At 43.5% G+C, this 15,994-nt stretch overlaps 1 protein-coding gene across 1 annotated transcript in view; it reads left to right on the top strand.

The window, feature by feature from the left end:
• The window catches only part of COLQ (collagen like tail subunit of asymmetric acetylcholinesterase), a 778,371-nt gene that overhangs the window by 723,139 nt on the left and 39,238 nt on the right, over window positions 1-15,994 (top strand). The window contains exon 16 of the mRNA XM_085630419.1: window positions 11,163-11,265. Within this exon, the coding sequence (XP_085486545.1) occupies window positions 11,163-11,265 (103 nt within the window). The remainder of the gene's footprint in view (window positions 1-11,162; window positions 11,266-15,994) is intronic.

Genomic DNA, 15,994 nt, shown 5'->3' with positions numbered 1-15,994 from the left:
CACACATTCACAAAACACTATTGTGTCGATGTGCCAACTAAACAACAAGCTAGTTTGGGCCAGGCTGTACTCAAAACACTATTTCAAACTACTGCAACAGATACTGGTGGTCGCCGCTAGGAGGGGATACTGCTATACAAGCTATGCATAGTGTGTAATCTGCAGCTCATATGCCTCGAACGGAATATGCTACTTACCAGTATACATCTGTTCTTGGCATGTAGAGCTGCAGATCTACACACGCCCACCCGCCTCCCCGGCTACCTTTATCTGTTCCAGTTTGATCTTACTTAGATACATCATACATGGGCATCTTTCCTGTTTCTTACAAAGCTCCATCATTTCCCTGCTGGCGAAAAACAATCTGAGGATGGAGCCGATGCCCATGCGCACTATGATCCAAAGGAGGAGTCACATACCTTGTGACTTCCAAAGACTTTCCAAGACAAAAACAAGTGCAAACATCCGGGCCCAACACCAGATGGCGATCTATGCATAGTGTGTAGATCTGCAGCTCTACATGCCAAGAACAGATACATACTGGTAAGTAGCATATTCCTTCTGGTGGGTACAGTATCTGCCTGTGGATTCCTCACTGACCCACCCGCCTCACTGTTGCCGGCCTGTTTATACCGAAAAATAATTGACATGTGATTTATGTATTTTAGTGTGGAATATTTGAAATGATGTGATACTTGTCACTAGGAAATGTCTAGATTTTAGAATTTCCAGTTTTCTCTCAGTTTTTTATACTTGTGGAAATATTGTTGGTTCACCCGTACGCCTCGAAGGCACAGAGAAAATGGGTGAAACTGACATCAGCACGCTGACGAGGTCTTCTTATGGCTCCGATGGTGTCATGCGGAGGCGCGTGCGGAGCAGTTCCATTGTGACGTCCTCGTCCAAGTGGGAGAGCTATGGAAAAAAAACCTTATCTATGCTTCACTGACGACTATGTTTTACTCAGAACAAATTCTAAATTTATTCCGAAAGTTCCATCCTGTTTCAACTCAATGAACCTGTTGTTCTCCACGCATTTTTTCTGAAACCATCCTCACCAGCGGAGAAATCACTTCATTCTCTGGATATCAAAAGATGACTTAAGTTTTATTTGCAACAGACTAAACAAATCCAGAAAAAGGATCAGTTCCTTGTTTCAAATGGGCCGCAAAAACTGGGTGCTTCAGTCACAAAAACAACTATTGCACGATGAATTGTATCAACTATTCAACTCTGCCATGCTAAAGCGTGTAAACCGCTCACAATCAAAGCTTAAGCACATTCCACGAGGGCAGTATCCTCTTCTGTTTCCTGGTATCACATTAGATGAGATCTAACATGCCGCAACATGGAAGAACAAACATGCTTTCACGCAGCATTATTGTTTGGATCTGACAACTTGCAGTGATGCAACTGTAGGACAAGTGGTCATACATCATCTGTTCCAGTAAGACAAGCCTCTACTCTTAGAGGTGTTTCCTTTTCAGTTTAGATTTTTTTTTCCATTACGTAGCTATATAATGCATTGCATTGTAGCCTATGGTTGTAGTATTAACTGCTTTTATAATGATACTGTGGGGCTCCCACTATGACAATGGGGATAATTCAAGCATGTGAATCTATGAAAGATGCCAATACTGGAGAACCGTAGTTACAGGTAAGTAACTCATTTTCCTCTCTTCCACTTGAAAGCTGTGATTTAAAGGAAAGGTTCTTAGGTTTTTGACTTCTGTGGACCCACAATGAATGACTACTAGACACAGGGAACCCCCACCTAAGCAATTGCTATAATTTGAAACTGATAACAAAACTACAGAAGTAAGTATACATTAAAAGTAAAATAAATACATTATTAAATATTTTGTTTAATACACAGACAAAAGATGTAGAAAAATCACAATTGTAATCTTAATGGGACGGTTGGAGCTTTTCAAAATTTGGATTCTTCTAAAAGACATAGCAATATTATAGCTTCTAGCATATTGCTTTGTCTTTTTTTGCTGTTAATGTATTCTGTCGTTTTTGTTGGTGTATACCAGTGCTGTAATTGAGGTCACTAGATGTCCGTACTACGGTCTGCTGTGCATGAGCTGCTCCCATGAATCAAGCTAGAAATACCAACTTAATTGTTAGCTTCCAATTTCAAATTGCTACACATTTACACAATGTTTTAAAATTTTCAATTTTAAGTTAATCAATTATTTTATATATGTAAATTTATAGATCTATATTGTATCAGTCTGCTAATGTTATGTTCGAGGCATCTGTGCTGGTAGATACATATGCTTTGTATAAGTCCGCCATCTAGTGTTGGGCTTGGATGATTACAAGTTGTTTTTGTTCCAAGAAGTTTTCTTCGAGTCATGAGCCTGTGACTCCTCCTCTTGGTAATACTGAGCATGGTCATCGACTCCATCTTCAGATAGTTTTTTCCGCCGATGGGTTCGGATGTAATCTCTCACACTCCAATTCGAGATTCCTTTGGACTCCCTTTGGTTAATTAGTAGATCTCCACTCAACGGTATTGCCTCGATCCCATAGTTTCATTGCGTTTATCCTTTTGCTTAGCAGGTCTTTGGCTCGCTTCCTCTGGCCACAGGCCACGCCGAGCCAGGGCCGCACCTTCTCCATTTCTAACTTCCTTCACAGAATGACCTGCGAATGGAACCAACTCCGTTCTGCTTCTGTCTGAATTGTCACTCTAAGTATCCCCATACCAACCAACACTCCGTTTGCAACCTATGCGTCGTGCACGATCATCGAGAGGAAAGCTGTGAGGCCTGCAAGTCTTTTCGATCAAAAGAGACTCTTCGAGATCGACATGCTCGACGCCAACAAATGCTACGTAGGCAAACAAACGATGTACTGGACATCTTCTGTCGATAACATGGAGGAAGAAAATGAAGCTTCGGCAGCACAAGAGGAATCACTATCTACGCATGATTCTGATTGAGTCCCAATCTGACCAGGACTCGGCTACCCTTCAGCCGCACAGAAGCATCGGACAGTAAGTACTTTTACCCCCGATCCAAAGCCCAAAACATTGGTTTCAACTGAAAAGACTGCTCACAGTCCGCCACTGGAAAAAGGCCATGGTGCGCACTAAAAAACTTACTCAGAAGGCCCGCCCTCAGCTCTGAAAGTTTGGCCTGCAGCAGGGGCCTCCGCCTCCTCCACATCTGGGTCTTGGCCTTTGGTTTTGTTACCAAAACAAAAACATGTTATTACTGATCTGAACACAACTCTGCCTAAATCACAGCTTCCTCCAGCAAAATGTTTCACTTTCAGATCAAACTTCGTAGGAGCCGATCCTCGATGTTATGCAGGAAAGACTTGATGCGAATCAGAAAACGCTCCAGATTCAACCTGGAACTAAGAAAATAGTCAGCCTTCAAAACTTCATTCTTCTAAGAAACAATTGACTTTTGAAGAGCCTTTGGATGTTCCTCTACAGCCTCCTAAGAAGAAGAAGAAAAAGGATGCTGTAACTAGCCCTTTAAACATCGCTATTCCATCACCTAACCCACTAACACCACCACCCCCATCCACTTCAGCACCTCACTCACCGCATTTTCTAAGGAAGGTGAAATATCTCCTCACTTACCCATAATAGAAGATGAGGGTGACATACCACAAAATATACACCCAGGGAATGCATGGGATGACTATAATGCTTAATCAAAGGGAGATACTGATCCTGATCTATATCCCACACGACCATCACCACCTGATGATGCTTCTGTATATCAGGATTGGATAGCAAAGGCAGCAGCTTTCCTCCAGGTCCCTTTACATAAAGAGACAATAGAAGAGGACTTCCTTTTTGAAACTCTATCTAACGCTCAGAGGGGGGAACAATACCTACCACCCCTTAAAGTATGGTACGTCACACAGAGGTTTTTTAAAGGACCCTGTCAAAGCAAGAATTATAACACCACGCATTGACAAAAAATATAAGGCTGAACCATCTGATTCTATATACATATTAGATGTCAGTTAACCCCAAACTCCCTGGTCATCTCTAATGGAAGAAAGAGGGCGAACTCCCAAACATCAGGAGACGCACCCACTCCAGAGAAAGAATCTAAACTAGCAAATGCTTCCGGAACATGTGTAACTGCGCAAGCAGCTACTCATTTCCGTATAGCCAACATCCATGCTCTATTAGCTAGATATAACAGAGCCAACTGGGACGAAATGGAGGGGTTCCTCCAACACCTTCCAGAAGAACACAGAAAATGGGTGCAGGAAATTGTTAATGAGGGAAAGCTAATTACCATCAACTCTATAAAATGTGCTTTAGATGCAGCTGACATCACTGCTAGAGGGATGATCACTAACCTCCTACTGTGCAGACACACTTGGCTCCGTGTATCAGGATTCAAGCCTGAGCTACAACAGACACTTTTACACCTTAGATTTGATAAGGAACATCTTTTCGGGACTCAAGTGGACAAAGCACTTGGAAAAATGAAAAAAGGACACTGAGGTCGTAAAATCAGTGGGGGCTCTACAAACAAGCACATACTGTGGTTCCTTTCGTAGGCCCAATTATAAGCAAGGTGGAAGATCTACCACCTCAAATAACACTGGTTCAGCATAGACAAACCAGGGACAACCCTCCACTTCAAAAACATTTTCCAGAAGTCCCTACAGGGGAAACCATTTGAAAGGAAGAGATCGCATGAACAATACCCATACTTCAAGCAAGAATACCTAGCAATGACTTCCATACCATTCCCCCAAACCACCCAACACCTGTCCGGGTCATCTTCAAAACTTTCTCCATATTTGGGAATCTATCACATTAGATCAAAGGGTGTTGGATATTATCCAACATGGTTACTGTCTGGAGGTAATTACAACTCCTCCAAATATCAAACCTCGCAAACACAAACTGTCCATTCAACATCAACATCTCCTACAACAGAAAATAGCATCTCCCCTACAAAATGAAGCAATAGAACCAGTTCAAGAACATTTTCTGGGAACAGGAGTATACTCACTATACTTCCTTATTCCCCAAAAAGATGGGTCTTTACGCCCCAATCTCGATCTCAGACCACTAAATCACTACATCATATCAGAGCACTTCCTTATGGTCACTCTTCAGAGAATTATTTGCTTTGCTACAAGAAGGAGATTTCATGACTGCATAGACTTAAATGACACCTACTTCCACGAACTTATTTATCCCACACAAAGGAAATACGTCAGGTTTCAATTCCCAGGAAACCATTATCAATTTAAGGTTCTTCCCTTTGGGATTACCACCGCACAAAGGTTATTCACAAAATGTAGTGGCAGCACATCTAAGCAGACAAAACATACATGTCTTCCCCTAATCAGACAACTGGTTAATAAAAGCAAACAGCCTCAGCCTATGCAAGCAAAATACTCCACCAACCCTAACTATTCTACATCAATTAGGGTTCACTATCAACCTACAAAAATCACATCTCCAACCACATACCATTCAGTCGTACTTAGGAAACCTTGCTCAACATACATTAGGTATTGGCATACCCAAATTCAAATAGGATCAACAGTTGAGTCACATTAATGCAACAGTTTCAAACAGGGAGTCAAATCCCAGCCAAACATTTTTACAACTTATTGTCATGATTGGCATCTTGCATTTCAATAGTCCCACATGCCAGACTACACGTGAGACCGCTTCAGGAAGGTTTCTCATCAATGGACACAGTCACTGGGTCAACTGCACGTTTGAGTGTTAGTAGACAGCTGCACAGACCACTCTCCGCAATGGTGGAATCCACAGAACGTATCCAAGGGGTGGCCTTTTTATACCCAGTTCCACAAATAATTCTCACAGCAGATGCTTCTCTAATTGGTTGGAGAGCTCATCTCCAAAACCTCACAATTCGGGGGATCTGGGACTCCAAACACAAGTATCTCCAAATCAATCACCCAGAGCTGTAAGCTGTTCACCTAGCAGTGAAAGCCTCCCTACCTCACCTGCAACACAAAGTTGTCCTAATTCGAACAGATAATATGACAACTCTGTATTACATACAAAAACAGGAGGGCGCACTCTCCAATTATCTCAGTTAGCACAGAAAATATGGAACATAGCAATACATCACAACATTCATCTCCTTGCAGAACATGACAAGCAACCAAACAACAGGACAAGCAACCAAGTTGCAGACTTTCTAAGCAGGACGCAACAAGTCCACAAATGGGAACACCACACTACAGTCCTTCTACCATACTTCCAAAGAAGGGGGTTCCCACAAATAGATCTGACCAAATGCCAAAACCTTGCAAACAGGTACCCATACCAACAATCCAAGGGCAATGCTGTATGGATGAACTGGTCAGGGATATTTGCCTACGCTTTTCTGTCTCTCCCACTACTTACATTAGTGGTCAGGAAGCTAAGGCAAACATCTCATGCAATGATACTTATTGCACCAACTTGGGCTTGCCAACCAAGGTTTTCAACTGTCTTGGAGCTCTCCCTATTCCCAAATTGTGCAATATGGCTTGGACATTCTTAAGGAAGTGCGCAAACCTACCACAGGGCAGTGTTACGCATCTAAATGGAAAAGATTTGGCATTTACTGTCGTAAACAAAACATCAACCCTCTTAATGCAAAAGTGCAAACACTGATTACTTACTTATTGCATTTGCAAACTGCAGGGTTGGCCTACACCTCTATGCGTTTACACCTTGTGGTTATTGCAGTCTATTTGCAGAATAGACAGCGTTTGTCATTATTTCAAATTCCTGTTATTAAAGCTTTTATGGAGGGACTTAAAAGAATTGTTCTGCCCAGGCTTCCTTCTGCCCTAGCATGGAACTAACATTGTATTAACACGACTTATGGGTTCTCCTTTTGAACCACTCCACTCTCTTGTTGATTGCAATATTTATCATGGAAATTTGCCTTTTTGATTGCTATCACTTCATTTAGAATGGTCAGTGAAGTTCAGGCATTAACCCTGGAGGAACCTTTCTTCCAACTACATAGGGACAAGGTAGTACTTTGAACAAATATTAAGTTCCTCCCAAGGGTAGTTTCAAATTTTCATACAAATTAATCCATTGAGTTGCCAGCTTTTTTCCTGCAACCTGATTCCATTGCAGAAAGGGCATTACACACTTTCAATGTTAAAATAGCCCTTCAGAAAGACAAAACAATTGTTTTTTGCCTTCGCACCTCTTCGTATGGGAAAAGCAATTTCAAAGTCAGGCCTTTCAAGATGGAAAGTTTAATACAGCCAAACTTGCTATCCAAAGGCTAAAACACTTTTACTTGTTCCTCCTAAAGCTCACTCCACTAGGAAAATAGGAACTTCCATTGCTTATTTAGGGAACATTCCTATTGCTGATATTTGTAAAGCAGCAACTTGGTCCACTCCACACACATTCACAAAATATTGTGTAGATGGCTTTGCACGTTAACAAGCCAACGTGGGCCAAGCTGTTCTAAGAACTCTCTTTCAAACAGCTGTAACCCCCCACAGGTAAACCACTGCATAGGGAGAGGGACTGCGTTACAGTCTATGCAAAGCATGTGTATCTACAGCACACATGCCTCGAACGGTTTATGTTACTTACCCTGTAAGCATCTGTTCTTGGCATGTAGTTATGTAGATCCACATGCGCCATCCCTCCTCCCCAAAAAACCCTGTGTATGTTGCAGTTCATATACTTCATATACTTGCATTAAACTACTGCAATGACATTCATTGCTGATACAGATCACTATTACAGTCTCACCTACCTACGGCAAAACAGTCTGAAGATGGCGTCGATGACCATGTGCAGTATTATCAATAGGAAGTCACACAGCCTCAATTCTCGAAGAAAACATCTTGGAACAAAAACAGCTTGTATTCATCCGAGCCCAACAGTAGATGGCGCACTTATGCAAAGCATGTGAATCAACAACACACCATGCTGAAATTCGCAGAATTTCAGCGTTTGCGATCGCGTTTTGGGCAGTGTGCTATGTAGCACACAAAAACCCACACGCAAAATAAGGAATTGCAAAATTTGCGATTCCTTATTTTGCAAATGCATTTAAGGAATCCCAAATTGTGATTCCTTAATTGCAATATAGGAAGCACCCAAGTTGTGTGATTTTGGCTTAAGGAACCGCAAATTACCACCAACTTCAGGGTGGTGGTGATTTGTGATTTCTTTGAAAAATGTACTTTTTTGCATTTTTCAAAGTGCCATGTGGCGCACATACATGCCCTTAGCGCATGTATGTGCACCACATGTGCACACATGTTTATTTCAGGGGTGCAAAAGGGTGTCCTATTGACACCCTTGCAACCTTGAAATTGCATTCTCAATTTGTGATTCTCTAATTGAGAATCGCAAATTGAGAATGTCTTTCTATTCATTCCTATGGGCCTTCTAGCCCATAGGAATGAATGGCAAGGTATTCCTTATTTGCGAATCTCAATTTGCGATTCGCAAATAAGGAATAGGTGGGATTCGCTAAATATTTTGATAATCCTACCTACAATGCATTTTGCGATTCTCTAATTGCGATTCCCTCAAAATCGCAATTTGAGAATCGCAAAACACGTTTTACCTACATATGGCCCCTAATCCTTACTTTTTTTAGGTCTCGCCTACGCAGCGTGCGTGCGCTGCGTAGGAAAAAGACCTTTAGCACTCGATTCACTTTTGCAGGCAAAAACATGCACGTGTTGCATTGCTTTCAATGGCAACACGTGCACATTTGACGATTCCCTTGCGGGAGCGAGCTTTCAAACCATCTGTTTGTAATTAACAGATGGTTCCTGCTCGCTCCCGCAAGGGAAACAGGTGCAGGCCCCCTCCTCTCTCTCCTCCCCCTGCTGCCAGCGCGAGGCGCGCACACTTGTTTTCTTCTGTCTCTACTGCAACTGGCACCATTACTACTGTTAATATGACTCTTAGAACTTGGGCCACTACTATTTTTTACTACTACTGTCATTAGTGTTACTATTTTTACAATTAGCACTACTATTTTTCTGTCGCCAATTTCGCTGACACCGTTACTACTGTTAATGTTATTATTCCTAATTGTATGACTACTACATACGACTACTACTATTACTGCGGTTACTGGTACTTCTGCTGCTATTTTCATAGTACAACCACTACCAGCCAACTAATATTATACAAGTTGTTAATAATGACAACTTTTGCTTTCTATATAGCGCCTGCTATCACACTCGAGGTTCCAGGGCGTTGCAGTGAATTGCTTCTACGGCAGTAGCCGGCATTCCACGGCAGGGCGGTGTCAGTGGTTCACCTACCTGGCCGAGGCTCTTGCCCTTCTTGTGCGTGGCTCCGTGGAAGACGCCAGTGGTTCTGTTGGAGACAGGCGGGGTGGGGGGGTGCCCCATCAGGACAGACTTGATGGAATTGTCCTTCGACCTGGTGCTGCTCAGCTGCAAACCCTCCCCAGGCAGCAGCAACAGGGTTGACGCCAGCCAGAGGAGCGCCCAGCTCCCCGGGGACCACCCGCTGCCTTTGAGCCGCAGCATGGTCTTCGCCTCACAGGAGGTCACAGAGCAGAGCGGACAGAGGGAGAAAATAGCTCCTTCAGGACAAGCGCGACGCTCACACTGCCCAAGGTGTCCACTCCGCGCGAGGACGGGAGAGCGCCGAAAGTTCTGCGGCTGGGAGCTTAGAACATTCCTACAGTTGCACATGTGCCAGTAGGACAGCACAGCAGGTTGAAGGCTAGATGAAGCGATTACGGCGCATTTGCAGCTTGCAGGTCTGAATTAGAGCCGTCCGACTCAGCTATTCATCTTTCCAACTTGAATCAAATGCGGCCCAATTATGATTGTACGTAAGTGTATATGCAAATATTCTATGGGCAATACTTTCGATGAAACCGCTGTATTAAGTATTGTTTTCACAAATGCTGTTCAGGGTGCTGATAAATCTGGGGGCACAGTGTCAATAAGTGTCCTTAGCCAAAAGGAGCACTGCGACTCCTGTGTTTGGCAAACAGGGAAATTCTCCAGAGGTTGAGGTCAATGAATGGAGTCACTGATTTATTCTTCCTTTCGTTCCCTCTCTTTCCTCCCCTTCTCATTTTCCCTCCTGCAATCTGTTCATATTCTCTCTATTTCTTCTCCCTTCCCTTCTCTTCCTCTCTGCATAATTGTCACTACTTCACTTTTTTCTTTCTCTTTCATTCTCTCTCGCTCTGTCTCGTTTTTCTTTTCCATCCTTTCAATTTATCTTCCTCTTTAACCTTTCGCTGTCCTCTTTTTTCTCCTTGTTCTCCCCTCTACTCTTTTTTTATCGTTCTATCTCTTGCACCCTTCTATTTTATTTCCCCTTGTTCTTTTCCTCTATCTTTCTCTTCTTTTTATCTCCCATTTTCTTTCTCTAGTTCCTCCTCCTTTCTACTCCCTCTTTATTTGTGTTTCCTTTTCCCTACTGCACTCTGTTCTTTTACTGTCTTCTCTTCCTCTACCCCTCTTCCTATTTATCCCCCTGCTTCACTCAGTCTTCTTCTCCTTTACTCTAGCTGGACTGTGAATATTTCAGTCTTCTCTACATCTCTATAAATAGGTGCTGCGTGTATGCTAATAGTGTGCAGTATATCAATGTTGTCCCGTACTCCTCTCTATTTCATCGCACGTTTTTGTTTGTGCCTGTGTTAGTAGTATCCATCTATCTATCTATCTATCTATCTATCTATCTATCTATCTATCTATCTATCTATCTATCTATCTATCTATCTATCTATCTATCTATCTATCTATCTATCTATCTATGGTTTTTAGTACTTAAAAATGGTAGTCAACAAACAAGCATTGGCATAGCCAATAGGTCTCGCGTTTGGGACCTTATAAGTGTTTAGCCATGCAACAGTTGATGTTGTTGCACCAAGGATATTGTGCTGCATAACTAAATACTTATAAGGTCCCAAGAGCGAGGCCTATTGGCTATGCCAATGCTTGTTTTAAAGAGTTGCGGACCCCAGTTTAAGAACCACTGATTTAAAGTGTGTTTGGCTATTGATTGTGACTTTGTTTCAAGCTTTCGACATTTGATGCATATGTAGCCTTTTTTCTGTTACGATTCATCCCCAAAGGACTCTTGAGACTTCCTCTGAATATTGCCTTCTCTCCAGTAAGGTACATACCCGACTTTGTTTCTTTTTCAGAGTGCAAGCGCGCTTACTGTGGGGACGGCTTTCGACAGGAAGGAGTAGAAGAGTGCGATGGAAAGGACTTTGGATCCCAGACATGCAGGACATATCTTCCAGGGTATGGACATTTTTTTTAAAAAGTCTGGGGCATTTATTTTCAGTGGTATAAAAATGCAAAAACCTTTTATTGGAGGGAAAAACCCTGGCAGGTTGGTGCTTTAGTTTAAGGATCAGTTTGTACTTTCGAGACACATTGGCATGCACGTTCTCATATTCAGTGCATTTTGCAAAGCTTAACACTGGAGTTAGAAGGAGGAAAATTGAAGTACCAGTAACTTGGCACGTAGTAAGTATTGAAACTGATCAAGAATGCTGTGACGGTCACTGAAGAGATTATGAGCATATCTGGGGGTTACTTCTGCTATCCTGAATTATGCAGGTGGCTTCTCCTTTTTCCTGTTAAAAATAATAAGAAACTGAGTGCTATGCAGGGGTCGGGATTGATTTTGCATGCCATCTGTCTACCAGAAGGCGGCTTTGCTGTCTTTGGGCCTTTGGTGCTGAGAGGATGAGGCTGACACTGTTTCCGCCTTTCATCGCAATCACGTTATTGAAGCATTAACAGCAATGACACTGGTGCATTTATAACATTTAATATCACGGGATCATAGTGAAAATTCGGAGCTTTAAATCTGATCTATGACAATTAACAGTGAAACTGCATTTGAAAGCGCACTTTATGCATTTAGTAGAGCAGATTAGGGACAACGCATAAGTAGATAATGCTTTAGAGACACTGCTCTACAGAGGTAGCTGGGGGAAAACTTAAAAAAATATATTTCTCATTGTTTACTTTGTAAAACCCAGATTATGTTCTCTGTTTCTGTCTTTCAAAGGAATTTGCAGAACAAGCAGCAACACAACTCTTAGTTCTAGAAATGTACTTATGTCACGTGTATATTTTGTTGTTAGTAGAACAACCATTTTCCTTGATTTAAAGTTTCTGTCATAGCTGAAGAGCTGTGGTCCCAATGACCGAGAAGGTGGGGGTGGCGTGTGTGTGTTTGTGTGTGTCCACTGAGCCATTTCATTCAAATAACTGTATTTGGTTCAATCGAACCATAAAAGTTTGACATACATACATAAGCTAATATATTTTCATAGGAAGCCTTATACAATGATTAGACAGAACCTGAGGCTGCACTTACCTGCTGGGGATTCCGTTGCTGCCCCGTCCGCTTTGCCAGTGATTTTCGCCGCTGCTCCTGGGCCATACACGCTGGTGTCCCCCCTGCTGCCGCTGTTTCATCTCGCGGCCGAGAGCGGGGGAGACTACAGCTCCCAGGTACCACAGCGGCTGGTGACGACACCCACGCACCTGGATGCGTACAAAAGGACAAGGCTCCCTCTGGGGAGCGGGGTACAGAACCTGAGGCTGCACTTACCTGCTGGGGATTCCGTTGCTGCCCCGTCCGCTTTGCCAGTGATTTTCGCCGCTGCTCCTGGGCCATACACGCTGGTGTCTCCCCTGCCGCCGCTGTTTCATCTCGCGGCCGAGAGCGGAGGAGACTACAGCTCCCAGGTACCACAGCGGCCGGTGACGACACCCACGCGCCCGGAAGCGCACAAAAGGACGAGGCTCCCTCTGGGAAGCGGGGGACAGAACCTGAGGCTGCACTTACCTGCTGGGGATTCCGTTGCTGCCCCGTCCGCTTTGCCAGTGATTTTCACCGCTGCTCCTGGGCCATACATTCTGGTGTCTCCCCTGCTGCCGCTGTTTCACCTCGCGGCCGAGAGCGGGGGAGACTACAGCTCCCAGGTACCACAGCGGCAGGTGACGACACCCACGCGCCCGGAGGCGCACAAAAGGACGAGGCTTCCTCCCGTCAAAGTACCCTAGATTCGTGGGACTAAGGCTATTGCCTCCTCATTGTTCCATACGGACTGGCTGAAGACAGTGGACAGTAAAGACCCATCTTCCTTCTAATATATCTTGAGCTGTACCGTGTAATTTGTCCACCTCGTGTTGCAACATTTTTACCTTGTAAAATGGAATCACGTAAAAGCACAGCGGGCACATTAGATGCCTATCTATTGAGAGCAGAATCCCTAATTATTCAGGAAATTCAAACCACTGAAAGGAGGCTTTCATTAGAACCCTCTATGAGATCAATCCAGAACCTCTGATGTTTTAAACCCACCTTCAGCGACCAAATCACCCACTAGGACAACGGTCACTGAACTTTCGGGTCATTCCCCCCTAACCTCACCGGGTCGAAAAGGAACTTTGCAAGAAGTCACCCCTCTACAACCAAAAGGACCCCTAACACGAGGGAAAGCCAAAACCAAACCGAGCACCGGGAGGGGGGCATATAGAAAAGGCCAACCTCCCAAAACGGGGAAGACCTCATCCCACCAAGCTACTTGCGACATGGGTACACAAACAGAGGAAAAAAATCTACTTCCCCATGCCCAATTAGCTACCCTTGGCGAAACGATTAGGCTATCAGTACAAAACAGTGTAAAGGCAATCCAATCAGCAGTCAGTCATGACATAGAAGATAAACTTGGTGAAATGATCTCCTTACTCTCTTCGGTTTTTGAAGACAAATTTGTCCAACTTACAAAAACGCTACTTGATGGCATAACTCGATTAAATTCCCCTAATATACCGCCCGTATCTAGCCAATCTGACCTCCAACTAGAACGGAATACACCTTCCTTAATAGTACACTCTAATAACCCTACCATAAACATTCCTACTACTTCCCCTACAATAAGACCATTGAATAACCAGGGCACAAAGGGAGCTTCTAGACCAAATACCGTAGCGGAACCATCCGCGCGATCTCCAGCAACCCTAAACCACAACAAAAGGGCAGAGCCCACAACTTCCACAATCCCAAATAAAGACTGCTTAAACTTACCACAGGCCGCTCAGCCATATGTCCTGGTCCTAACAAACGTTCCGCCTTTACAAAAAGATTCAATAGAAACATGGGTTTCACTAAGGAATAAGGTCACCAACTGGCTCACTAAAAACACCTACTTCCACCCAAGACACATAAACCAGATCCTGATGGTGAGAAGAGTGGGTTGGATTGGTGACTCTTACAAAAAAAGTCTTGGAGACTGTATAGTCGTAAACTTTAGGTCACTGGGCTTAGTTCGCTCCCTTCTTAGGATTAACAGGGCAACAACACACGAAACTACAAACATCAATCTGGTGTCACTCGACTTTTTCTATCTTAGCGAGCAAACAAACGTCCATAGAGGGAACGGGTGCATCCTTACTCAAAATAGATTTGAACTACTTACTACACTAGAGGAGGTGGATTGACAGTCAACATCATTGGATAACCCCGCCCCTCCTACCGTCACCCCGCCTCTTCCCACACCAATCGGATATTCTGACTCAAATCCCGATAAAGGCAATATTTTGGTCCCTCCTCTTTCCAATTACCCAATATCTACAAATCAACTAGAGATCTCTTTCTACCCTGACTGTATCAACATCCCTGAAAATACATCCCCTGTGACAGCTAGCTCTTGCAGGGAGGGCGACATTAGTCCCACTGAGGACTCTCTCGCGCCCAAGCCAATTATCCCCAGGACCTCCATTAGACGCAAGGAAAAAAATTCACTCCTACATATAACATTCTGGAATATATCGGGCCTTCGCTTAAAGATCCAAAATGAAGAATGGATCAAATTCATCAAAGAAAGCGAAATTATCGCTTTCCAGGAGACATGGGTAACCACCCCTATTCACATAAATGGATTTAAGACCTTCTTCAGCCCAGCACTCCCCTCAACCTCTGGCAGAGCAAAGGGCGGATTAACCATTTATGTTTCAAACCTAATACCAACTCTGAAAGCCCACACCCTTAAAATCGAGCCACAATACCAGATTATACGTCTAAACATAACTAGAATGCCACCTATTCTAATAGTTAACATCTACAACAACCTTTCGGATGCTAGCTTCACGGAGGTCATAAAAGAAATCTGTGACTGCCTACAAAAACAACTCAATCTTAGTAAAGGCAACGAACCAATAATAATTTTGGGGGGGGGATTTCAACTTGACATTATGCAAGAGTACCCTAAATGGTAATTGTTGTCACATGGACCACCTACAAAATAACATTTCTCATTTCTCACATTCTCACAAGGGGTCCCTTTTGAACGAGACCATGATCCTCCTTCAGTTGGCCTTTGCAAATGAACTTACTGCCCCTATAACTCCCTTCGCCCCAACCTTTAACGGTAGAGGACTATCCTCCTGTATTGACTTTATTCTGGCAGGGAACACTTCCCCAAACCTGATCACCGAGGTCATCACTCATGACTGTGTATTCAGTGACCATTTCCCACTGTCTGTTACTATCCAAACCACCGCTTCAAGAAAAAACGCCGAAACAATATACCACGAGGAACATATTTCTATGTCTCGTCTAAACGGCTACGCACTTAAATGGTCAAATATCGATCCGGCCGCCATCCTAGAAACTGTAATTAACGCGGCTCGTCCAGCCTTCGAAGTCTGCTTAACGGAGACGTCACCCCCCGCCGAGATTGTGGCCAGTTATGAAAAAATAACATCAGAGGTAAAGAACGCCCTGACAGTGCACCCTAGGGGGCAAAAACATTAAAGGATAAACCTAAGTTCAGGTGGTTTAATTCAGTATGCTCCAGAGCCTATAAAAACCTTAAAAATACCCTAAAAAAATCCCCAAGAAATACCCTTGAGGTTTCTTTAGCTAGGCAAACATATAATAAAGCAGTAGCTTCCAGGAAAAAGGAACTAAAAGAAGAACACTGGACTGCTTTACATGACAGCTGCC

The sequence above is a fragment of the Triturus cristatus genome, chromosome 10 (genome assembly GCF_964204655.1).
Source record: "Triturus cristatus chromosome 10, aTriCri1.1, whole genome shotgun sequence".
Taxonomy (NCBI): domain Eukaryota; kingdom Metazoa; phylum Chordata; class Amphibia; order Caudata; family Salamandridae; genus Triturus; species Triturus cristatus.
This window is presented reverse-complemented; position numbering and strand designations above follow the sequence as displayed.